Here is a 26,515-nt window from a genome sequence, read left to right as displayed (position 1 = left end):
AGTCATTCAAAGAGCACATCTTCATGGATAAGAACAGAGCCTGTGCTGGGGGCTTCCTTGGTAAGTGAAAGGAAGTCCCTGTCATCCTGGGACTCAATGTACTTTTGTGTCCCCAAGACAAAGCCCACTACCAGTGAGTCAGGATTATGGTGTAATCTTGGATCGAAATTTCTCATCTCTCCATGCCTTGATTTCTTCATTAGGAATGGTGCACAAACACAGAGTAAAGAGTAACCGAAAACATTTGAAAACAGTATCACTCTACAAAAAATTAAGGAAGCAAAAGCCAAAAGCCAGTCCTGAATATTATCATCATCTTTTATTATGTATCAAATTGTCTTCAATATAAGTTACAACCTGATTAAGTTTGATAGACATTTTTATCCACTTAAAGACAAAAAAGTTCTCTTTATGTACAATATCTTTTTGTCTAGAGTCTAGCAAATATAGTACCTTTCATTGCAGGGTTTATGTTTAATAAGCAAAAATAAAGAACTGGGAAACAACAACAGCAACAACAAAAAACGAAAGCAAACCAAAACCCCCAAGTCCCCAACTACAAATGTCAATAGTGAATAAAGCATTAAAAAGACAAACATAGAACTTTTGTTTAGAAATGCAAAATGAATACTAAAATTAGTGGCAAAAACAAACAACCCCCAATACAAAAAACAAAACAAAACAAAATAAAACAAAACAAAACACTCAACAGTCTTCAGGAGTCAATTTTCCTGTTTGGGAAATAGGCAGACTCTAGACTATCCCTCGGTCTCTGCGGATCGCACAGCACAAGATCATACTGAAGATCATGCCAAATATCTGCAAGACAGAACAGGGCATTTGGCCTCTGGGAAGGAAAGCGAAACACCAGCTGTTTGGTCTGAGATGGGTTCCTTGAGGTCGTGAAGGGACAGGGAGGCTGGATAGTGGGAAGTATCAATTCCCAGTCGACACTCAGCTGTTAGCAAGCTGCCTGGGAACCTTGTCTGCAGATCTTTCACAGTGAGACTGATAAATACAGAGGTTGATTCAAGTTTGGATTCCCGGTATTTCAGTAGGAGGGCATGCTGGGGATCGAACTTGGGGCCTCTTACATGCTAGGCAAGCCCTCTGCCACTGAGCCACACCCTCAGCTGAAGGTTAGTACCTCTGCTTTCATCTTGGTGATGTATGTGTGTCTAAAAGTTTACTTTAAAAGGTATTAGTGTGTTGCTTTCTATAAAGCTGCTTCAAGCCTTTATTAGCTGCAGAGGAGCAATGTGAGTCACCACTAAGAAAGAATGTCAGTCTCTTTTGGGACTGGCCTGAAAGGGACAGAGGACAGAGAACAACGCAAGACTGGGGTTTCAGTGAAAAGGACTGTCCCAGTGGAGCTCCCCGCATGCCTCCACTGGGAAAGAGCAGGGTGACCCCAAGGAGTCTGGCTGGCCCTTGGTGGTTTCTGGGGTCTGATGGGCAGCAGAGTGGTATATCGGAGACACCCAGTCTTCCTGCTGGCTGTATTACCTCTGGGTGCTCTTCAAATATGGGAGAAAACGAAAACTCTAGGAAAATGCTTTCTCGGGGTGCATGGGGGACAGGCTTGAGGAGCAGCTGCAGTGGCAGCCCTTACATTCGCCTTTGACCCTCAGTGTGAAGAGAATGGGCTCTGGAAACACCCTGAGTTGACACAGCTGAGAGGCTTTGATCGATATACTCGACCTGTCCCTTTCCTTTGTGTGGGTGCTGGGTCACTGTGCTAGCACGAAGCCACACCCCAACCCCTACTACCTAGAAGTAAAAGGGAAATACTAAAAGCTCCCACCTTGTAGGGAGTGCCCGGCCAGAACTTGTGCTCAGTAAGCATTACCAACAATGAAGACCAAAGACCAAAGACGCCCCAGTACTCACCATCACCACAGCAATGGCAATGCCCACTGCACCAATGATGTGGAATTTGTTGTCAAAGACCTCTTTGATGGCCTGAGGGCAGGGCTAGGGGAGGCAAAGGAGACCTAGGTTACCCACAATCCCCATTCTGTGGGTACCTTGCCCCCATGCTCCAGTCTCACACAGGAAACCCTCATGGTTGGAGACTGGGTGTGTTCAGGGAAAAGAGATGTCCTGGCTGCTGGATGGGATGGGACCCAAGAGATATGGCAGGTGGGTCCCTAATCTCTGGGTGAGACCGGAGATAAAGGTTTACCTCCAGACTCACCTGCCCTCATTGCTGGGGATGGAACCCAGGGCCTTGTGCATGCTGGGTAAGTGCTGTCCCCATGGGGTGACATTCTGAGCCCAATGGGGCCTAGATCTGCTATGGCTTGAAGATCCATTCTATTACTCTGGAGGCTGGAGAACAGCATACGCTCAGGAACTGTTCCCAAGTCTAAAACACAAGAGTCCAACACTCTGGTGCCTTGTGCTGATAGGCAGAGGGCCAGGGGCCAGGGCAGCTCTCTGTGCCCAGTGCCCATAGGGTATTAGGGCACTGTTGCCAATCTGGTTTGGCTTTTGTTTTGCTGCCCTTTGAGAAAAGAGGGCCCAGAGCAGAGGAGAAATGGGGTGGTCTCCCGGGGCCCTTTTGGCTGGAAGGGATCCTCAAGAAGCACTCAGATGCCCATCCTTTCAGAATCTGGCCGAGACACAAGAGAAGGGCACCAGAAGCTCATCCTCAGTTTACCTTGTATTTGAGGTTGTTGAGGATGCCATCACTGGGGCAGATGTCCGAGATAAACTGTTCTATGCCCCCAGCTACACCACAGCAGTCCAACTGCAGAGAAAGCAGGGATGGAGAGTTGACTGGAAGAGGTGTCTTGGCTGGGTGCAGCTAGCAACCTGCCTCCGACCCCTCTGCCACCCCCAGGAGGGCCGCGGTCCACAGGAAGGCCGCCTACCGCTTTGTGGATGACTTTCAGTGTTTCCCGCTGGAGCTCGTCCTTGTTTCTCAGCTTGGTATAGGTGTCAATGTAAAAGTCTTGGAGGCGCTTAATCACCTACAGGGGACAGATGAACAAGAGACAGAGATGGCTTTTTCTCCTACGTCTTCACCTTTCACCAGCTCTTCCCATCCACAGTCTTCAAATCCTCAGCCAACGAATTCCTGTACCCGGAAGATGCCACCGTAGATCAAAGCACTAATACTGCCTTTCTCAGGGCCACCGTGGCCTTCCACTCCCTCTGGTCACTGTGTTTTTCTTTTGCACCTATGATGGTCCCTTTACCTCTACTCAATTCTTTCCCTTTTGCCTGTTAATGAAATGGAATTTCTTCCATCAAAAAATTTTTGAAAAGATTTTTCCTACTCCTGACCTGACTCATTCTTCAGGCTTCTCTGGTTTTCTTCAACATGACTTTGGGCAAATTATGAAAATCATTCTGCACATCTGACTCTGCATCTGTATGGTAGGGGACGGTAACAGTCGCAGAGCTCACAGATTATTGGGAAGACTTAGGCGAGACTTTGCATGTTCTACTGCTAGCGTCGAGCCCGGTGCAGAGCAAATGTGGAAGCAGTGTTAGCTGGGATATTAAACCATAGAGGTTAAAATACGGCACATCTGTCTCCTTGACCTTCACCTAACCCAGTGAACAGACACGCTCTGGCATTTTTCTTTCATAATTATCCCTTCCTTTTCCTATGGCTGCGGCTTTCGTTGCTTGGTTAATTTATTTTCCTTTTAAAGCAGGGTTCTTGTCTCTGGGATCTCTTTTCCTGTCCCTTCACTGATGAACCAGACAAGATGGCCCTTCCTGGCTCTGAGCTCTCCACAGCTCCCTGCAAAGTATGAGCTCTGCTGGGCTCAGACCCTTCCTCTGCCAGGAAGTCTCTGCCGCCACCCACGTTCTTCCAGTGATCTCTTCATGAATTGAGGGTCTAGGCCAGCACTCTCTTCTTCATGAAGCCGCCAGAGAGTCCCCTTTCCCTCAACCTCTTTCCAAATCCTATAGCACTTTCAGATATAAATCACTTCTATGACGCTTGTCAAAAGCATCCTTTTCCCATACTTAATGACAAAGTTCAGAGAGGGGGGACCACAGCTTGGGGCTCTGTGGACTCTCCATGATAGTGCAGTTGGCTTGTGGTGGCACCTGAACACATATATATAGATTAGAAGAAGCGAGGGTGCTTCCATCAGCAGAAAGCCATAGTTTCTGGAATCTTCCAAAGGGTTAGGGGTGCTGAGTTGTGAGACAGACACACAAAATCTCCCCAGTGGAGAGTCCTGAAATGTGCATGATGTGCCAGCCTCGAGGTTGGCACATCAGCAGGGGGCATGATGTCACACACTGCCTTGGTGGACTGCATGTGCATGGCTGAATGGACAGCTATGTTCAGTGGCTGAAAGCCAACCAAAGGGACCAGCCAGCACTCTCATCACTCTCTGCCCCCCAACTTTCACATCCTGATCACTGCAGGACCCAAGAGTTCATGGGGGAAATACTTACCTCATCCTTGTGGGTGAAGCCCCAGGCGGCTGCAGCTACTTCAATACCGAATATCACCAAGAGGAAGCAAAAGAACTAGAAAGCAAAGAAGAAGGCGTGAGGAGTGATCCCACTCAACCTGTCAGAAAAAAGAAGGGGTGTTTGGGAGAAGGAAGAATGAAGCTATCTGGGTACCCATAGGGGGAGCCTACAAGAGCAAACGGAGTCACACATGGGAAGGGCACCCCTCCCAGAGCGGAGTGAGGCCCCAGCATGGACACTTAAGGGTGTTAGTTAGCACTCACAAAACCCACTGAGATTTGGGGAAACAAAGGCAGTCAACACACACTGTGGGGTTTGAGGAAGACAGTAACAAATTTTAAAACAATAAGGAAAGAAAGTGAAAGTACCTGTGGATTCAAGGAAAAAAAGCAAAATGGTTCTCAAGAAAGGGATAAACAAGGTCTTGACATTTAGCTGTCTAAAAGAATGATAAGAATGGCTCCAGAAAGGCACAGGAGTGATGCCTTCCATGGAGAGAGGCTTGGGCCACCCAAAGATGACGGCTGGCTAGGATCACAGTAAGATGGCAGCTGTCTAGGGCCTGAGGGAGGTACACGAGAGGATGAGGAAACTTTTGCTACGGAGGCATCTTCTTTATCCTGCCTCATTGTGCCTATTCTAACGATGGGATCGGCTGGGAGGGAGGAAGGGAGTGGGGCTAGGAGTCAGACTAGCCATAGCGAACAAGGAAAGGGTACTCACCAATCCCAGCATGCACTGCGACTCCTGGATCGCACCACAGCAGCCCAAGAAACCCACCACCACCATGAGGACCCCGGCTCCAATCAGAATGTAAACTCCTGGGAGAAGAAAGAAAAGAGCACATAATGAAGCCATTAGTCTGCAGGCCCAGGTTTCTCCAGTTTCTCCCTTTTCCTCTGTGTGACTTCATGTTACCTTAGGGAAGAAATTCCTTTCCTTCACAAACAGTCTCCTCTGCTTCTGCTCCTGTTCCCAAACAGAGTGCTGTCAGAGCACGCAGAAAGGCCGTGGACACCCAGATGTCCATGCTCTGGGAGGCCAGCTCTGCCTGACTCTCCTCAGGCCACCCCTGTGCCCAGCTGTTGAGCATGTGTGGCTAGAACACCCAGGGCACATGCTGGCAAAGGGAACTACCTTGCTCTAGTGCAAAGGACACTTATCTGGGTATCAGAAAATCCTTATTTTCTTCGTCCTTCCTAGTAAAATTAAGAAGGTTGACTATTAGAAAATTTCAAGACATCCCTATAGTACTAAGGAGAGCTGACAGCTGCAAGGCAGTTACTCTAGATAAAGGTTGAAAAGGATCTTTTTTGCTAAGAGAAGGATGAGAAACACCAACACTAGGCCTTCAAGTGGAGAGGATGAGGGAGAGGCAGTGGAAGGGCAACGACTTCTGCAACTCTTCTGTTCCCAACACAATGCAAATTCCCAGGACAGGGGGCCCAGAGGAACAACCCTGGCCTCATTCATTCCATACTATGCCAAGGGAATGCCCAGAGGGGCTTCTCTCTGGTCATATTGGGAAACCACAGCTGTCCTGCAGGGACTACCCCTGTGCAGTGACAACACCTGAACAATGTCCCCCCCTCCTAAAGGCCCTGTGTGAACCACAGCAGAAGCCCCAGCATCCCTGTCTTGTAGGCACAATCAGTACAATGTTGGGAGGGCTCCTGAAATATCGAGAGCTCAGAATATCTAGGTTTGAAAGCTCTGTGCACATCTCTCTGTGCAAGGTTTCCTTCCTTCCTTCCTTCTTTTTTTCTTTTCTTTCTTGTTTTAACCTGCAAAACAGTTGGGCTGGAGGTATAGCTTCATTAGAAAGCACCAACTTAACATGTGAAAGACCCTGGCTTTGACCCACATGCATGTGTACACACATACACACACTCTTACACAAATAAGGAAGGGTTAACAGTGCCAAGTTCAAGGACTGCTGAGAGTGTTAAATGACATGATCCACATTCATGATCAGTGCTAGCATTTACTAATTTCAATAATCCAAGAGATAGGTAACAAATTATTAATAACCACAGCAATGGATTTTATACTTAATGTTCTTTCCATATTGTCTTTTAACTGGGGCCAGAGAAACTCCCTTCCAGGGCTGGAAATGAGGGGAAGATGCGCTGTCTCTTCCGTGAGACACAGCAAGATACGTGATTGGACTTCTCAGCAGGTGACCCAGGGACCTCACCTTACAGTGACCTCAGTGTGGGGCTGAGGCTGTGCGGGGACAGACCTCACGGTCCACCCACCTGCAGCTGAGCCGCAGGGGCAGCACTGAGCAGAGTACACAGGCAGCGTTTGTGCCTCTCCCTTCTCCCCCACATCTGCTGTGATGTCAAGTCACGTGAGGCTCCTGGCAAACCCCAAGTTGAATGAATATGGGTATTGTTCCTGTGCACACCCAGCCCAGACTGGGCAAGGGGACAAACACAGCTTGGCCTCGAGTCATCCCTTGGGACAGTCAAGTGCAGTGGGGCCACAGGCTGAACATGGGGATTGTTTCTTTTGGCAGCACAGCCCCATGCATTGGGCCCTGGAGGGGCCACCTCCTTGCGCTCAGTCCTAACATGAGGATGCCAGCCAGCAAGGCAGTGGGACAGCTCCATCTCTCCCCATCTCATAGGGACAAGACACCTCTGTGAGCACCAGAGCAGGCGCTGAATAACTGAGGGGTGCTAAGAAATCAAAACGATTTTCAAGCACACCAAGTACAGCTGGGAAAGAACTCAGATGTGTTTTCTCTGCATCCACATCCCAGCATGGAAGGCTGGTGAGCCAGGCAGGAGCCAGCTAATAGGGTCAGCAGCAAGCGAGCTACAGCAGGAAGGAGCATTTCCCATGCAGCGAGCGAACCTTCTCTTAACAGGCCTCTGGTTCGTATGAAAATATTCATTCTAGGGCTCTGCAGAGGAAGACTTTAGAATAAAAGGGCTCACTGGCTTTAGGACTAACTTAGTCCTCCCCAGGGAAGGGTGAGGGTGAGCAGCACCCAGGAGCCAACAAGCTGCAGGGTGGGTGGTCGTCTGGAAGCCAGGCCTCCGTTCACAAGCAGTCAGACACTGCAGGGCCTACCTGGTGGTGGCTTGGCTTGTTTCCTTGTTTTGCTGGGAAGGGACCCAGGGCTCTGTGCAAGTCAGGTTCTCCCCCCCCTCCCCCTGAGCCACACCCCAGTCTTAGTTCGCTCATTTCCCTTTGGGAAAGCTGCTTTCGGCTGTGCCCCAGGCTGCTTAGCAAAGGCTGGTGGTGCTAAATGACAAAGTGTTCCTTCCCCTCTATAAAACAAGTGAATGTTAACTTTCTGTCTGACTCATGGAAAAAAGTTACTCCTCCCAGGCCTTTTCTAGATTATCACGTTCAATGGTTTAAGGGCTGTTTATCCTGCTTTTTTCCAGCCTGACATTATGGGTCTGGTAAAAAAAAAAAAAAAAAAAGAAAACAGAACGAAATAAAAAACAAGACTAAGTTGCCGTAGCATACTCCTGAGTACCCTGTACACAGAAAGGGAGCCTTGAGCCCACCCCGTATCAGGGCCCTCAGCGCAGGCTGAGGAGCACACAGCAGCTTCCTGCAGTGACCCAACGCCACCTCAAGAACGGAACTGTGGGGAGTGCGACAAACTCTGGCTGTGCCTCCAGGCTCTTGGAGGCTACTTACCTCCTCTAAGTGGGCCAATCAGAGGTTCGCAGGAACCTGAACTCTGCCCCACAATTGTTCCCTGGGCTCCTTGTTCTGAATACTAAGCAGTGCAGGGCAATCCCACTTGCTAGGCACAGAGTCTTTTGCAGAGGGGCGGCCACATGTCAGCTATGCCCACATCAGGTGAACACAGAAAACCAAAGGGCACAGGAAACCAAACCAACTGCTTCAAGTCACAATTGAGGTGGAGAGGTTTCCTGAGGGGAAGTGCTATGGGTCTGGGAAATCACCGGGCACCCATTTGTACACGGGGCTGGCCTCAGGAAGGGGTGGACAGCCAGAGCCTCTGGCTGGAGCTCCTTAGGTTCCCTCAGTGGCTTTGGTCTTGCAAGGCTATCAAGGAGTTAAGAAGAGCTGATGGCTTGTAACCAAGAAAACAAAGTTCACCAAACCACCCCGGATTATAGATATTGCTGACAGGCTGAATCTCCCCGGCCTACACTTGGGAGAGGGCCCATAAAAGGGTGTAGGCTGTCCTGGGCTTGCTGTGAACTCTTCTAAATATTGGAGAGGTTTTCTCTGTGCTTCTCCGCAGACATTATATCCCTGTGCAAGGGACGGCGAACCCCATGATGTCAGGCCAGCAGCCAGCGGGTAACTGGCACGCCTGGCTCCTCAGCTGGGAGAATGGCTATGGGGTCACACAAAAGCCTGGTCTCAGCCCTGTGGGCACTAGGATGCAGACAGTGACGCCTCATTGGCACTTCGCCCAAGGACAACAACCACTCAGTTTCTCGGGCAGGGTCCAGGCAGAACCCGGTGGCTACTTAGCTTGCTTACATCTTAGGGTCACCAGCATCACCCCACCCACCCACCCCCAGTCTCCAGGATGCTGTAAGCAGAAGACACTACAAAGCTGAAGCCGGGTGTGGTAGTGCACTCCTGTAATCCCAGCACTCGGGAGGCTGAGGCAGGAGGATCATTGCAAGTTTGAGGCCAGCCAGGGCTACATAGTGAGCCCAAGGCCAGCCTGAACTGCATAGTGAGACTGTCTTGAAAAGACAAAAACAAAACAACTACATAGCTGAGTCCTCTGGCCTAGGAGGAGTTCCAGCTGCAAAGTATTTGCAAGGCTCCTCGCCTCACCTAGACTGCCCTCTCTCTGGACTGTGCCCCCCACCCCATCACTTCAGGAAGATACTCACTACTGAGCGGACCCCGTGATGACCTGTAGGATCTGAACCCTGAAGCCCTCTTTACCTGTATGCCTGTCATCTTGCTGTAGCCTTATACAGCTTTCCCCCTGTCATCTGTGGGACAGGCCCAAGGCATGGGGGCTTTTCTCCCCCACCACAATTTGTGCCCCCAAACCCTCACCTTGCTTCTACTAGTGGGAAACACTGGATCTGTGCAGATTTTAAAAATTCTCACATAGGGATCTTCACTATTTAGCCTCTAGGCTTTTCTTTCTTTGTCTCTGACATAGGATTCACTCTGCGCAGAATCCTGAGGATTGAACTCTACAATGGAAAGTGTGTGAATTCAATAGACAGGGGCTAGAAAGGCTAGCACCTCCCACTCCATCTCCTTACCAATGAGACTTTTACCTCTCACATCTGAAAACATCCAGAATTAGCCAAAGAGCTCTGGATAACAAAACACAGGAGCTGGGCATGGTGATACATGGCTATACTCTCAGCTGGGCCAGAGGAGGCGGCAGGGAGTGGTACGTTTAACCCCAGCCCGAACAATTTAGAGAATCAGTAGAACATATCTCAAAATGCAATTATAAACAGGGCTGGGGATGTAACTCAATGCCAGGCCCTGGATTCAGCTTCCAATACCATGACACGTAAAGCACATTACAGAAGAATAATCTGTAGAATAGGGGTAGGGAGTAGCTTAGTTCTCGCATGCTTGCCTAGCATGTGTGAGATCCCGGGTTCTATCTCCAGCACCACAAAAACAAAACAAAAAACCCAAACTGGGTGATGAAGAGCTGCCAGAAAGACAGGAAGGCTGAGGAGCCCTTCTGAGAGACAGGCACACGGGCTCTTGCTCAGGAGTGCAGCCTGGATTGGTGTCCATTCCTGCGGGCAGGTCTGCTGGCCCCAGAGAGCAAGCTCATAGATGTGCATGACTGGGGGTGGAACAGGGCGTCCCCTTGGCTTGCTGTCCCACTCTTCTGTGCAGTGTCCCCTTCTGTCCCCTGCCTCCTGCTCTACAGGGTGGCCACAGCAAACACACAAAATGCTCTGTGGCTAAAACAAGCCAGGGCACTATGGGTACATGCTCCCTAAAAACTGTGTGCATAGATTAAAAAAAAAACAAAAACAAAAAAACCACACTGTGCTTTTCTTTTCTTCGTATTAGGACAATAGGGAGCCACACCCCCAAAAAACCCCAACCAACAAAAAGTAGGAAAACCGGAAAAACTATCCACAGGGCTCAGGTGCTACACAGCCTAACTGTTTTTACAGAGCCTCCTCCTTCCTTGTCCCGGGAGGTGGGAAAGGGAAGGCCGCACGGCTGGCCAGCTGCCACCACCTTGACCCCAAGCCTAGCAGATAAACCTCGTCAGACCGCTCTTTCCATCTTCTGTAAAAATAACTGCGGTGGGTGGGAAGGAAGTGACCAAACTTACATTTGGAGCTTGGTGACATGACAGGCTCATGCTAAAAATAGGGGACTTCTTTTGCTTCCCACAAATGAAATGGTTCCTGCCTCCAAAAGCAGACATAAAGTAGAATCACAAAGCTGGAGTTTGCTGAGAAGCCTGGGAGATGCCTCCAACAAGCTTGCTGCACTCTCCCCTTAGAGAAGCCGATCTGGCGGCAAAGGGGACAGATGGATGCTGGAGAAGCTGACAAAGAGGCTTTGTGTACAAAGAAACCTGCTAAGTCTGGTCGTGCTCCGGGCATCCCAGCTGTGTGCAAGTTGGAAACTTTTCTGCTGAAAAAGGGTGGAAAACAAATTAAACCAAAGCCCACAGCAGTGACCCCTGCACCAGGGTCCCAAGGACTGGGGGGAGGCTCCTCTCTTCCCTACTGACTTCCTTTGGAGGTGCTAGGGATTGAACCCAGGGCTGTGTGCATGATAGGTACGAGCTCTGCCACTGAGCCACACCCACAACACCCCTGACTCACTATCCAGGAGGCTGGTCTTCCTCTGGCTCTGAGTCCTTGTTCAAATACTGGGGAGGACAGCCACCTATTTCTTAATGGCATGGCACAGTCTCTGGACAAAGGTTTCTGTATTAGGAGGAGGACGACGCCTCAGAAGCCCTCATTAGGACAAGCTTCACCACAGCCAAGTTCACATCAGAGAACAGTCAAACTTCGGAGCTCAGCTAGCATGAAAAGAGACCACATCAGTCAGACGCGGCTTCACAGGTTCAACCACACAACAAAGCTGCCCAACTTGAGAGGCACATGGGTACCTCCTGTGGCCAGAGTCCTTCCCAGGGCCCAGCCCCTGATCAGCCGGAAGTCTTTAGACTTAGAGCAAGCCGAAAGTCACCTGTGTAGAAGCTCGAGTTACTGTTAGAATCCTGCTCGAAGATGCTCTTGGTCTGGGTGTCGAAGCGGAGCCATAGTCCAACAGCAAGAACAGCAATCCCGGCAAGCTGCAAGACACACGGGATGTTGATTAATGCTGATTGCCACGGGCAAAGCAGTCCCCAAGTGAAGTGTGAGACCTGACACTTGCAACTTGACACTTTGGGACTACCCTGTCTTTTCTTTCACATGCACATGGTAATATCTGAAGATAGTGGTGTATGTGCGTGATCAATCTATGTGCCAAAAAATATCAGCAATCTGGAGATAATTATCTAGCAAATGGGTACACAGGCAAGAGACAGGCACTAGAGGCCATGGAATACTACATAACAGTGAAGAAGAACGATGCTAGCTGCCTGCAATATTATGGGTACATGTCATAGTGCAAGACAAAAGCAAGAGCCATGAGCACTCATGCAATGATTCCACATAGCTAAAAATCACTATACTATATGGGACACACATGTAATCATATGTCCATGTGCACATAAATGATAAAGGAACAAAAAAGCAACATTCCCAAAGTGAATGGTGACCTCAGGTGGAGGGAGGGATACTTGGGGAAGGACAATAGTGGGTGAGCAGATGTCTAGGGGTGGCAACATTCTCCCTGTGCCCGCCCCTTTTCTGGAATTGAGGATCGCACGTAGGCCTTGGGCTGTACTACTGAGTTCTGTCCCTACCCTCTTCACATGTGGTCCTGGCATGGCCTCCTGCCAACTTTCCCCCAGTGCCAGCTGAGCTCCCTGTTGTCGCCTGTACCAGGGCTCACGGGCGGGCACTCATAGCCTGTGTGCAGTGTCGCCTGCATGTGAGGCTGGGACCAGGTGTTGCGCTGACCCCTCCACAGAGGCACGTTATGTTGGAGCACTGTTCTCCAAGACCGTGGTCTGTGCCCCAACAACTGTCACAGCCCCTCCCTTTCCCTCCTCTCCTCTACCATGTGGCAATGATTCAGACATGTTGGGTAGAGCCTGGAACTGTGGTGCCAGAGACCTCAGCCTGCGATGAACACAACCCAGCCACACCCGTGTGCTGTGAGCTGATCTGGTCCCACTTAAGGCGAGTTCCTGCCAGCCAGCTGTCGCCTCAGTTTCCCCATCTGTACAGCAGCAAGAAGGATATGGCCCTGCCTTGTGTTTCAGGGATGGGTGAAGCAGAAAGATTAGAGAAGCAGCACTTCTGAAGGGGAGGCACTGAATGCCGTTGAGAGAACCTGGCCTCAGCAAAGAGGTCAACTGGAACAGTACCCTCAATTCTAGGGGAGCCACAAAGCACCCTGCATGCCTAGGTCCCCACCTGGGGTAAGGCAATGGCAAAGCTCCATTAGAACTATACAAGGCCAAGTGCCAATGGCTGGATACTGGTGGTGTAGATTCTAGGGCTGGAATGAATTTGAGAATGTTTGGTTCCAAGACACAGAGGAAATTTGCCTTCCTGTTGGTAAGGCACACAGACAAGGGAGGGGTCCCAGCCTCTCCCATCCTGGCCCACCTGGGAGTAACTGTGCTAGCTTATACTTACTAGAGAACCATCCCCAAGTCACCTGTCCCCTCATCAAGTGAAATTACTCACAACCCATAGTCTTCTAGGGAAACTCAAGTCACCAAGAAGGAAAGCATTGCCACCCTCAGGGGCTGAGCTGTGGAAGGTACCATAAAGCTGTGCGCTGTACAGCAAGCAGCATCCCACGGCGGGGCCAGGTCTCCTGGGAATCAGCCCAGACTGGAGGCGAGGCAATAAGGTGTCCAAGGGGAAGCCCCTGTGGGTCTCTCTAGTTTACTTACACTTCCTGGTCTACATGCCTAGGTGGTAAGGACACTAGCTTGTAGAGCTGGACCAGAAGGAAAAGGAAGCGTTCAAGTCTTCCCTTAGCAAGGCCAAGTGCAGGACTTGGGGTCTCGGGTGTCCGGATTCCTCCCAGCCCAACCTCATGCTGCTGGGCTGTCCAAGTCACAACACTGTGGGATAACAAGGATGGAGAAGCAGCAGGCTTGAGGAAAATGGGGGAAGCGCCAATGGATCTCAGTCTTTACGCCTAAAAGTCACCATCAGAAAAGGATTCCAGAAACCCAGAGAGAAGGGACAGCTGGGGTGTGGGACTGGGTCACCCAAATCACAGGTGAGTTAAGTTGCTGCTGTTTAGGACAGAGCCTGGGAGCTGACTAGCCCAAGGGGACACTGCAAGCTACCAGCTGCCCGGTAACGTGACCGGAGAGACTGCTGCAGTTAGCTGGGTTACCCAGGTACGGTGGCAGTGCCACAAACCTGAATGGCTCATAGCTGTTCCACAGCAGTGCCCGGAGCCCCAAGTACTGTATTTCTCAGGGGAACTTGCTTTTTGGGATGGCATAGGGCCTATCACCTCCAGCTACTTTCACAGTAGAGAAACTAAATAAAAAAAAAGAACTAATAACCAGCAATTAGACAGCTTTGACTTTTAAGAAAGGGTACGGAGTCCATTAAGGGATTTCAGAATATAAGCTTAAGGTGTGATTGAAATGTATGCAGGGTGCTTAAGTTTTTAAAATTTATTATTTTAAAGGCACACTGCTGTCAATTACTCTTTGAAATATTTCCTCCCTTGCTCAGACACCTTATCTCATCCTTCTTGCCACTTCCTGAAGCAGCTCTGAAACATCTCTTCTGTGAGTGTCATATGAGGTACGATCAAAAACACAGTGAATCCCACGAGTGCATCCCACGAAAGGTGGCTTGCAAAGACACTACATGTTCCCTCATCCACTGCATGTGCCAGCTGTGATTCCGAGCAACTTCTGCCTCTTTTCTAAAGTCAAAATGACCTACGAAAGGTAAATGTTTTAAATCGATTCAGGACATTGAAGTAGCCATGACAGCACAGTTAAATACATTCACCAGAAGACTTCTAGAGCTGCTTCCTAAAGCAGCAAGAAGGACGGGGTTAATGTGTTCACAGTGAGGGTTCATGGCAATGTATCTTTTACTATAATGCGGTCTTAAAAATTAAACAGTTGCCGTATTTTTAGATCATCCCTCATATAGCTGCCCCTCTATATCAAGAGAAAATGGGTTGGGTCTATGCTGGTTGCATCTGTACTTAACACGTACAGATCTCTGAGTTGTAGTTCCCTAAATAATGCAGTAAAGGCTACACACAGCCTTTACACTGTACCACATCGTATATGCAAATGCCATCATTTTCCATAAGGGGACTGATTATCCTCGGTTTTGGGATCTGTGGCAGGGAGATTCTGGAACCCATTTCCTGTGGCCACAGAAACACACCTGTATGGATGTCCAGGAGGCCCAGGAGTCAACGGTTGCCTCTGAGGTTAACTAACTGATGTGTGGCGGTCACGGGGTCACACAATTGCTGTGGCTGCTGCTCTTGTCCCTCAGCACAGGACTTGAGCAGGGTTGACGCCTGTGCTGTGTTGAATAAGCTGTTGCTCTTGGGGCCCTTCAAAGAGGGTGGCAACCTGCGACCACCAGCTGGTAAGGCTTCAGGGAGAAAAGTTTGGCACCATCACTCATGGGCTGGGCCTGCCCAGTCTGCCTGGTGACCTTGTTTGTTTCCAACAAAAGCCAAATGGAAACAGTCTGGTTTTGCTGGTAAAAGCGCTTCTGCCATCTGGCTCCAAAATGGTTCCAACCACTCAACAGTGCAGGAAGAAAAAAAATAGCTCGTTTCCCATTGTTTTATCGGAAAATTTCTGTTTTCTCACTCATGCTGCCTTTTTTTTTTTTAAAGAGGAAAACATGAGGGCTGGGATTTAGCTCAGCCTTGCAAGTGTGCAGTCGTGAGTTCAATCTCTGCTACGGAAAAAAAAAAAAAAAAAGAGGAAAACATAAAACAACCTCAATCAAGGTCAGCCTATAAAACACTCGGGTCAGTACTCGTCAAAACTGTCACGGTCATGGATAACAAGGAAAGACAGAAACTGTCATCAAGCAGAGGAGGTTCGGGGAATATCCAGCTGGCATGTGACAGGCAGAAAGAGGACAGGGGCTAGGAATATAGCTCAGGGGCACAGCATCTGCCTGGCAAGCACCAGGTCATGAGTTCGATTCCCGGTTTAAAAAAAAAACAACAAAAAAACAAAAAACCAAAAAAAACAAGGACAGGTGTGGGAACACTAGTGACAGCCCTGTGGCCTGTTCAGTTGACAGCCGTGGACCAATACTTGTTGCTAGCTGTGAGTGCGGAATGAGCCAGGCTAACACGAGGCAGAACGATGGGGTGACCCAGGAAGGGGCCCAGGCAGACTCTGCACTGTTTCTGCCACTTTCATGCAGGCCTAACTCTACTCTCAATGTTTAAAAAAGTAGCCACAACAGCTGGGCCCTTGCATCTCTCTCCCTCAAAGCTTCCTGTCTCCTGCTGGGCCCTGCCCTTTTCCTTACCCCCTTTCCTGCCCCTGCTGACAGTGCAAGGATAGCTTTCCCTGCCTGAAAAGACAGACACAGCCCCCCCCCCCATCCAGCCCTGCTCTTCTGCACTGTCCCTACACACCTGCTGTCCTCACTAACCTGTCACCATTCCCCCTCCCCATTAGTCCCCAACAGCGGACACCACTGCATTCTATTTCTTCCTCTCTCAGTGCTGTAAGGGTCCCCAAATCAGCCTCCTGCATTCCAGTGGCCTCTGTTTCCCCAAGTCCCTCCTCCTGAAATGTCACTCCGGCAGCCTAGGCCTGTGCACTTCACACCCAGGACTCCCCAGGCTCCTCCCAGGAGCGCAGTGTGGGAGCACTTGTGCCGCTCAGCTCCTTCAAACCCTGCCTTCCTAGGTCTGGACACTTGCCCTGCATCTCACAGTACACATTCCTTGAAGTCAGGTGACTTCTTAGTCCTGTCTTGCCTGCCCTATCATACCTTAGACAGAAGCATCTCTAAAAAAATAATTACTCAGTAAGTGAACTATGAGTCCAATGACAGAGACCTCTGAGGTCCACCTGGAGGTCTTCTTTTGAGTCCTCTCCCCTTACACAAAAATTTTTTTCCCACCTGGATGTGCATCCATTCCATCATCTCATATCTCACAAGAGTCAGAAACAACAAAGAACAATGACTTGCCCAGAGAAAACAGCGAGAATGACCCACGAGGGCTGCCTTGGGAATATGCGGACTCTCTCTCTCTCTATGTGATGAACACCACAGTAACACACAGGGCAAAGCCTTGTGAGAAACATTCTGAAAAGTCCATCACCACTGTCCTCATTCTAACTGCACCTCCAGCAATGCAAGAATCCCAGGTAGAGGTAGGTGGAGGTGTGTGTGTGGTGCTGGGGGAGGAACACGGGCTTTTGCTTATGTCAGGTAAGCACTCTGCTGGAGCCATGCCTGCAGCCCTCCAATTCTGGATGAACATGCAGAAAACTGGGCCCTAGGAGGTGCTGACCACCTCACAGGCATAAAAACCTAGTCCTGCCCCAACCTGGACCCACAGGAAGCAGAATGTGCACCTCACCCAGGCTTCCGGTGGAGGCCTGGATGTCAGGGAGTCATACTGCAGATCTCATTACAGGGACAGGTCCCGAAATCCTACCCTGAAACACACTCCTGGAGCTAAGGGAATCATCTCTAATTCAAACTGACAAAGAAGAAAAAAAAAAAAAATCAGAAGGTAGCAGAGCTTGGAAAATGACATGGGGTCAGAACCCAGCGAGTGCTGTAGGCACAGGTGAGTGGATGGACAGAAACTCTTGATGCAGGTATGCGGAAAGAAGAGGAGGTGAGAGAGAGAAGGAGGAGGTTTCGAGTGGGAGAAGGACACTGTGACTAGCCAGTGGCAAAACCCTCTCCCTACAAACAACCTGGGTGGTCCTGGCTCAGATCCCTCTGTCACATGGCCCAATTAGTCACCACCACTGGCACCTCTTAAAGGCCAAAATACTTATCTCTCTTTCCTTAGCCGGCTGTCTTGAAAAGTCCAGACAGCAGTTTGTCAGGAGAGGTGGCACATGCCTATAATCCCAGCACTCAGGAAGCTGAGACAGGAGGGTTGTGAGTGCAAATCCAGCTTGGGCTACATAGTGAGATCCAAACTCAAAAAACCAGAAGACCAAAGTAAAAGCTCAGAAAGCTGACAGGAGATCACTCTCCATGGTGGTTCTGTCCAAGGGCTGCTGTGATGTGGCCACAGCTGCTACAATAGGAGGGGTGAGATAGGCACTGTAGAGTGGCCAGTGACTGGGAATAAAGGGTCTTCCACCCTCCTTTCCATTGTCCTCCTGGAAGAGTAACAGCCATTTCCGGAAGATCAAGTGGCACAACAAAAAGGTATTGGGCCAGAGGCAGGGGCCCATGGGGCTGCCACCTGTCACCCGCACAGCTGCTCTGTGTGAGGTGGGCATCAGTCATCCGAGATTCTGAGTGTTCCCGTGGGGTTCTACTGTGAACCTGTGTGGAGAGTGGCTGTGCGGCAGATGAGCCAGATACTTCTGGCACTGCCACCAGTAACTCTTAAGGCCCCAAATATTTTCCTCAGCTCTTCTGAACCTTAGAGTACTATTTGTTTAAAAAAAAAAAAAAAAAAAAAAGCTCCATGTATTGGTGACTGAATATAATCCCAGTTATTAGGGAGGTTGAGGCAGGAGGATCCCAAGTTCAAGGCCAGCCTGGACAACTTTGTGAGATCCTGTCTCAAAACAAACAAACAAACAAAGCCACACTTCAGTCACAGTGTCCCTGCTGAGCAGGTGTGAGGAGGCCCTGGGTTTAATCCCCAGTATCATAAAACAACTCCCCAACCAAAAAAAAAAGATCCCTCCCTGTTCTACCTGTTGCCTAAGGTGAAGACAAGGACTAAATGCATATAAAACACTGAAAACTGCAATGACAATAATAGTTAACAAACCCTGAGAAGGGCAGGAGAGGACACCAGGTAATTCACAGGTATTCTGGGGACGTCCTCCTACGATCCAAAAAGGTAGCAGGGCAGGCTCAGGCTGGCCTGGGACACTGGGGTTCTGTTTCCTGGCTTCTGTGAAAGTCTCTGAGTGCCGGCTGCGGAAGAAGGATAAATTTACCTACTTTGCACCCACAAACCTCCTTTTGGTCGGGGAGAACAGCCAAGGCCAAGTGAGCAGGGAAAGGCGGGCAGATGGCAGGGACTCCGGCCTCTGTCCTTCCTGGGGTCCCAGACTGAGTCTGCTGAGGCAGGGTCAGGAAGGAAGGGGCTTTTCCTGGGCTGTGCCGGAAACAAATCTCATGTGCGTGCTCCCTCTTTTGCAGTACTGGTAACTGAACCCATGGCCTTTGCACTGAGCTACATCCTCAGGTAGACTGATTTTTTATTTGCAAATGAGGGCTTGCGATGCCACTGCAGGTTGGCCTCTAACTTGCTGTCTTTCTGTCTCAGCCTCCCAAAGCGCTGGGATTAGAGGCACTCTCTTTTTTAATGGGGATGGAACCCAGGGCCTTACTCATACCAGGCAACTCTGCCACTGAGCTACTTCTCCCTCTCCCTCCCATCCCGAGCCCTTTTGAGGCGGGGTCCGCCTGCATTGCCTAGGATGGCCAGGAACTTGTGATTCTCCTGCCTCAACTTCCCAAGTACACTCAATTACAAGTGTATTCTACGATAGCTGGGTAAACTTCCTCTCTTTAGTTCCCTGCACATTGCCCAGGTTTGGTTTTGGTTCCGAATGCCCTGGGCTTGTATAACTATTGGTAGAGGTCACAGACCAAACAACGGAAGACATGGGCCCCCAAATATTTTAAGAAAACCACAGAAGTAGAGATAAGGCCCTCTGTGTCCCCACAGGCTTTGACATTTAAAAACAAGTCAGGCAGCTCAGACCTGTGGCTCTGGGCCTCACCCATCTCCATGACAACTTGGCTCACGGGGAAGGCCAAGCTTGGGAGGGGCCACTGGGCAGGAGGCTGGGCCAGGCAGTACTAGCTAGAACAAGCAAGATCCCAGTGGGAGCCTCCCTGCCCTGCTTGCATCTTCCTCCCCCAGTGCGAATGGAGGTTGGAACTGTGGGGAGACAGAGGCACGGGTGAGTGGCATGGTAAGCGCCTGTCTTACCATGCGGTTCAACAGCTACCAAACCTAGCTGCCCTCCAATCAGCAACCGAATCACCTCAGCTTGCTGCCTTTAGGAATCACAAGTATGCTATTAGCTCAGGAAAGAATGTACAGGCATCACCAAGGGCACTAACACTCTTTACTAGAGATGAGGTAAAAGCCCCAGTGATCACACCATGGACTGGATCATCCCAGGGCCTGTGAACAGGCCTACCACTTCCTCTTCTCTCTAGACAACTGTCTGAGCCTTTACCGAGCTGCTACTGTCAAATGGCGATGCTCAAATCTGTATCTTCAAAGGCAGCTCAGGCCAGTAGCTCTGACAGTGAGCCCTGGAACTTGGCAGACAAGTGAACCAGCTTCTGCATCCTAGGCTGAGCGGACCCTCCAAGGTGGCCACTGATCTGGCCATCTGTGTTTGAACAAACATCTCCAGGGAAGTGTAAGCACACTGAAGCTTGAGGAATCTAAAAAGCATCAGGCCTTCGCTTAACCCCTGCATAAGGCAGAGGGACAGCAGACAGCAGATAGTCAGGAAGCCTGAAAGGGAGGTACACTTCCTGGAGCCATGCCCCTTTGTCTATGAAAGGACTGCTTATGGCTTCAGGCTGATGATTGCACTGGGTGGACTTTGCTCATGTTAGGACACCTGGCGAGGGATTCGCAGTGCCCTGACCAGCACTCCATGGCCTCAAGGACTGTGTCCAGGGCCCTGGGGACCACCATTTGGGGGCACTGACAAGCAAAGATGCAGGCAAGAAGGGACAGGTATGAAAAACACAGGCTGGGTGACTCCTGATGGAACCCACTGAGCTTGGAAGCTGCAGGAGAGGGTTCATGTCGGATCCTGCACTTGGCTCATAAACGTTTGCTGTCCATGCAGTTCATGAGCACCCTGATTCCATGGGAGCCCTAGCCACACAAGAGGCTCCCACCACCTGTGTGGTCAGCACTGGTGAAGCTTGGGAAAATCTCTCCCTATTTCACAGGTTGGTGTTACTATGTACTCTAACTTCACAGTGCCTGAGCTAAAAAAGATAAATTTCCTTTTAAACAAGTAGATGGGTGTGGTAGCACATGTTTATAATTCCAGCACACCTGGAGACTGAGGCAGGACCAGGTGGTGAGAAGCTGTCTCAAAATAAGAACAAAATAAAATAAAATAAAGCTAGCAGTGAAGCTCAGTGCTACCGGGTTTAATCCCCAGCATCACAAACACCACACAGAGGCTGGTGGGCAGGTTGTAGGTTATCCAGCATCAGTGCTGATTCAACTTCTGGCAGATTTTTCTGCCTATAACCATCTCCCCAGAAGCACGAAAGGAAATAAATAATGGCCACAAGAGTGACTTGGTAGTAATAGTAACAGTGACTATTTGTGAGGTCCCATGTCCCACACATATCTGTTATCGTCTTATTGTCCTCAGTCTATAGAAGATTCAGGATCAGAGAGGTGTTAAGCAAATCTCGCAGCACAGCTCGTAAGAAGCAGGTCTCAAACATGAAGCCGCTCTGTGCAGATGACTCACAGCTATGCTCCTGCCCATGAGCTCAGCGCCCTCACTGCCTAGGTGAGAACAGAAACCCCCAGGGAGGAAGGCGGCCTGGGCATGCTGAATTTGGCAAAATGCTCTGACCTCATGCTCTGACAAGGATATCTCCTTGCCCAGCTTGTTGACTGGATGATTCCAGTTCAGGCTGGATTCGCCAAGGGTCAAGGTGAGGGAGGGGAAGGGGCTGGCTCACTCATCCATCCAAACAGAGGGTTTGCTCTCACCCTCTGTTAAGGAGGAAAATGAATGCTTCAGGGTCAGCTGTTATTTCCTATGTCCACACAGAAGCAGTAGTGACTTTGATTCAGTCCCTCTCCTGGGACCTGGTTTCTCTGGATGTCCAAGATGTCAGGGAGCAGCCCCCCTTTGGGAGGTACAAGGAGTGAACTGAAGGGGAGGCGCTAAGGCTACCCTTTCTTGGTTTGCACACAAAAATTGCTTCTCTCAATTTTGATACTGAATGGATTCTAAGCACAGATCAGGAGGCCAGGCCTCTGCCTACTGGTGTCTCTTGGGGTGTGGCCAGCAAAATGCAGAGCTGGGACCTCTCTTCCCCACCAGGAACTGCATTTCTGCAGATAGAAAAGTAAACCCTCAGATTTGAGTCTGAAAGGGACACTGCAGGTACTGTTTCAACTCTGAGCAACCTTGGTGATGGGGCTTCACAGAACTGAGGTAGGAAGACACCGACGAGGAGAAGTAGCAGTATCCTAGCCACAGCAGACAATGGTTCTCCCCTAGAAACCGGGCCTGACAACTGCTTTGCAGAGGAAGCTGGAAAGCCCCATTATTTCTCACAGCAACCCTGAGCCACTTATCACCTTCCATCACCTTTCATAATGAAATCAAAGCTGAAGAGAAGTCACTAATTTGGTTCCTCCCCAAAGAAATCTCCCCCACTTCTGACTCTTTCTGTTTTACAGCATTAGGGGCAGTGAGGAGCCCACAACAACAAAATAATCCCCATCAGTCATGATAAATAAAGCCAGGTCTTTGGGGGGAAGCAGCTTCTTCTCTTGTGCTGTTTAGTTAGTGCTTTAAGCTCTGAGGTTTATAGTACCCATCCCATCACTCGGATAATTTGACATAAAAACAAACAAACAAACAAACACAAAAACCACAATGGCTGGGCAGGGTGAGGCACACTGGTAATCCTAGCTACTTGGGAAGCTTAAGCAGAACGATTGCAAATCTGAGGCCAGCCAAGGACATTTAAGCAAGAGCCTGTCTCAAAGTCAAGTAAAAAAGGCTGGAGATGCAGTTTAGCAGTAAAGTATTTGCCTAGGGTGTGTGAGGGCTGGAGTTTAATTCCCAGTGGAGTAACAGCCCTCCCTCACACACTGTAAAAATAAATATGAAGAAGCTGGAGACATTGCTATTTCTCTGATTCCCTGGGCGTAGCTGCTCTGCCAGTGCCTGCTAAGCCTGCCTGCTGGCCTGGGAGCCTTCCCTTCCAGAGATACAGATATCCTCGGAGACCTCTGCGTGGTCAGGCAAAGGAGTCTTGGTTGCACAGTGGTGGCACATCTCACTGTGCCAGGCTTCGGGGCAACTGTGCTTAAATATCCTGATCCTGGCCTTGGGAACAAAAGGCACCAGAGGTGTCCTGGGAGAGGAGGCCACTGTGAGGGCAGAGCTTTAGTAAGCTCTGGCTCCACTATTCATTCCCTGTGGTCTGCCTCATACCCGAGATGTGGCCACGAATATCAGAGATGAAGAAACTGCCAATAGAGAAGGGAAATGACTTGCCCATGGTTACACAGCAAATACGGGGTGACTGGATGTGGAGTCACATGCATGGCATGGGCCCTGCAGAGATTTGTTACTCAAATGCTATCTCATCCCTGGTAGAAGAGGAGTGGCTTGGTCCCCTCTCCAGGCCTCCACGGCTTCTCCTCTCTTCATGGAAAGGAGGTAGATGCCTGGACTGAACAAGTTCAAGAGTTGGGAAATCCTCCCCTTCCAAAAACAAAGTCAGCACCGTTATGAACCAGAACTCTTTGGCTGGAGGTGGCACGTGGTCGAGGAGTCCTGGCGAGGATGGGGGGCCCAAGTTTCTAAACAAGAAAACTCATTTCAAGTTTCCACTGCTTGTTTGCCAGATGCACAGTGCACTGGCCAACCCATAAATAAATCTCTTTTCTGCTGAAAGCAGGCATGCTGGTCTTAACCCAAATCATCTGATGCAGGCGATTGTTTGGAGATGTTTTGCTCTAAGTTCCAGAACACCACACATTTGTTTTCCAACGGGTGTGCCTCCCTGAGATGCCTGGTGACCGGACACACACTCTTGCTTACACACCTTGCCACGCGGACTACCAGCCCTCATTTGGTGGAACGGGCTGCCATGATGTGCTGCACAGCCCCGGAAGTGGGAGATGGCCCTTCTTTCACAGCTTTGAGGCAATGCCTGTGGTATGTGGACTGGAAGTGCTGGCAGAATGCCCTCCTTCCCCCTTGTGGGGCTTCTGAAGCTCCACGCCAGCAAGAGGGTCTGGGTGTTACCCACCACCTGCCCTGGCCCTCTGTCACTGTCACTACCTTCATTCCAGGTCTCTTAATTATCAGATAGCAGGCACTCAAAAACCTGCGTCCACACCTCACTGTAAGCTTTTCACCTGAACTATTTCATTTTCATAATAGGGCATGAGTAGGTCATATATTATCTTCCATTTTCTTAGGTGAGAAAATGGGGGGAGGGTGTGCCAGAAGTGAAGTTGTTTGCCTGGGATCACACCTCAAATAAATAGCAGAGTTGAACGTGAACTCAGAACTTTAAATGCTGACCCCAAATTCTCAATCATGTTAAACTCTACCCCCCTCCGCCAGCTTCTGAGCTACATCCCCAACCCTATCTTTTTGGTATCTCTTTTTAAATTCCCAAGCCAGAATTGTTTCCTTTTCCTCCCTAACCACATGATTCCATTTCAAAATGGCATTTTTATCCCTACTGGCCTCAGAATATTATGTGTGGGGGAAGGCGGGCACCTGTGCTTTGAGGTGCCCCTGAACAATGGACAGACCTAAGAAAGGGCCACTGCCTCTCTCCCTGCCTTGGGGACGAGTGCCTCCTCCCTGCTCTTCTCCAATGACCAGAGCAGACTTCTGGGAAAAGCAGATCCTGTAAAGCCTGGTCCATTTTCCTCCTCATCTACTGCTGCAGCTGTTCACTGGCCACTGCACTACAGACAGGAAGGAGCCTCTCCAGGGTCAGCATCCTCTCATCCCCTCTGCGAACAGCCCCAGAGTGGGACCCAGACTCTGCCCTCTCCCTCGGCATCCTGCTGCCAGCAAAGGACACAGATGGCATCACACAGGCTCATGTAGCAGCCCTGGACACAGCTCCTGAGATCTATCCTGGGGTCCTCCAGGCTCCCACAGTATGAGGATGCCAGCTACCTGTTTCAAAGGTTCCTCCTGGCTCTGGAAGAGAATCTCATTTACACTTCCAACGTGTTTTCTGGGTATCTAAGGGACTTTATGAGGTTGCTTACTTCTGGAGCAACAGCTACACTTTGGAGTACAGAAAAGCAAAGTGCAGAAACAGTGTTCCTGTTCGGTGAAACCATCATGAGCAGGAAGATGCCAAAGTACCTCTGCGGGTAGGCTGGGGTGGGGGGGTCCCTCGAGGCACATTACTCACTAAGAGTAGGCAGCACTGGGAGTCACCTAAGAGCCGTATTGTGATTTACCATGCTGTAGCTCCAATCCATGCAGTTGGAAAAGAAATGAAAACTAGAATGCTACAGAAATCTGTTCTGGATTTAATAAAGCAGTGTAGTATACTTCGTGATATTTTTAACTCTCAAGTCAAGGACCTGCTTGTGGAAGCTACACAGAATTACACTGCTTCTCCAGCTGGACATGTGCATGCTGGGATCAGAGGTATAGGGAGGAAGGCCTCTTGATGCTCACATGCTGTTTGGACATGGGAGCTTGGGAGGAGTAGTGGCCCCAGGTCTCAACTGTTCCCTGGAACCCTGGCTGTGCACAGCATAGACTGAGAAGGGCCAATCACTGTCCTAACAGCTCCCTGATGCACTATGTGGCAGGAGGATTGAGTAAGAGCAACTTAGTATCTCTGACCTTCTCTTCTAAGTCCCCAACCTCTCCATCCAGAGAGCTTTTCTGTCTCTTTTTGTAGCACTGAGAGTAGAATCCAGAGCCTGAGAATGCCAAGCAAGCACTCTCCCACTGAGCTACACCTCAGCCAGAGGGATCTTCCTTGGAATCACACCAACCTGGGCCACTCTGAGTCAGACTGCTGTCTGTCCCTGTCACTTAACCACAGCCTGTCATCGCCTCAGGAGTCTAGATTCCCAATCAGGTGCCACAAGACCCTCCCCTCTCCCAGAGTCCTCAGAGGAAAGAAGGGGAGAGAGAAGGCCAGGTTGAACTTTCTAGGTCCATCTGGTGGGAAGAAGGAGAGAGCTCTGCTCTTCCTAAACAGAGACAAGTCACTGATCTAAGGAGAACCAAAGCCAACATGCAAAACTTCGCCAGAAGCTCATAAAGCTGGATTCTTTGTATAGACTAGAAACACAGAACACTCATTAAATTAAGTCAAAGCCACTCCCTGGGCAATGATTAAGCCTCTACCCAGTGGGGATGGGTGAGGAGGCTGGGTTCCAGTCTGGGCAGAGCTTACAAATTACAGGAACTGGGGGCTTCTAAAGTTTCCAAAGCCTTTCCTAAAGTCCCCATTGGCTGTCACTTCAGGCAGTAATAAGGTAACCTGTTTCTTAAGGCAGAATGTGGGATTTAGGACACAGCAGGGGTTACCAGGAAAATGAAGGAGAAAAACCAGTATAGAGAGTCCACAGAACTCCAGGAACAAAGAAGAAAAAAAAGGCAAAAAGGCATAACATTTTTCTGGAGGCAGATTCCATTGATTTCACGAGATTCCCTAAAAAGGTTAAAGGAATCTACAATGACAGCACACAATACTTAACAACTATTCACAACTAAATGGTTTTTGTTGTGTAGTGGGGGAGGAAATCACTGGATGGAGGTAACTATGATAGAATTATCTCATCTGGGGACAGGATGTTGCTTTCCACAGCTGCATGCCATCACTTGATGGAAGATGGAAATGTCCCTGGACCAGCCTGAGTTTTTCCATGGGATGAAGCAGGCAAGGGATCTGCAATCTAAAATATAAATTTACAAAAATGTATTACAATTAGCCTTTTTTGTTGCTGGAATTTTCTCAGTTGCAAACGATCTCTCCTTGTAGTCCAGGGCCTAAGTTGTGTTAACAATGAAATTGCTGTTCTGGATGTTAGGTGAGGT

The 26,515-nt window shown here is 49.6% G+C and overlaps 1 protein-coding gene across 1 annotated transcript in view; it reads right to left on the bottom strand.

Moving 5' to 3' along the window:
• Positions 1–300: 300 nt before the first annotated feature.
• Cd9 (CD9 molecule) overlaps positions 301–26,515 on the bottom strand; it is a 31,096-nt gene continuing 4,881 nt past the window's right edge. Inside the window, exons 2-8 of the mRNA XM_003463274.5 lie at positions 11,614–11,719; positions 5,173–5,270; positions 4,429–4,503; positions 2,877–2,975; positions 2,663–2,752; positions 1,891–1,974; positions 301–819 (exon numbers count right to left, since the gene is read on the bottom strand). Of these exons, the coding sequence (XP_003463322.1) occupies positions 754–819; positions 1,891–1,974; positions 2,663–2,752; positions 2,877–2,975; positions 4,429–4,503; positions 5,173–5,270; positions 11,614–11,719 (618 nt within the window). The 3' untranslated portion in view covers positions 301–753. The remainder of the gene's footprint in view (positions 820–1,890; positions 1,975–2,662; positions 2,753–2,876; positions 2,976–4,428; positions 4,504–5,172; positions 5,271–11,613; positions 11,720–26,515) is intronic.

Source organism: Cavia porcellus, unplaced genomic scaffold (assembly GCF_034190915.1).
Source record: "Cavia porcellus strain 051 isolate PalLab524CR breed Dunkin Hartley unplaced genomic scaffold, mCavPor4.1 scaffold_27, whole genome shotgun sequence".
Taxonomy (NCBI): Eukaryota; Metazoa; Chordata; class Mammalia; order Rodentia; family Caviidae; genus Cavia; species Cavia porcellus.
Note: the sequence above shows the minus strand (reverse complement) of the source record. Positions and strands in the feature narration are given on the sequence as shown.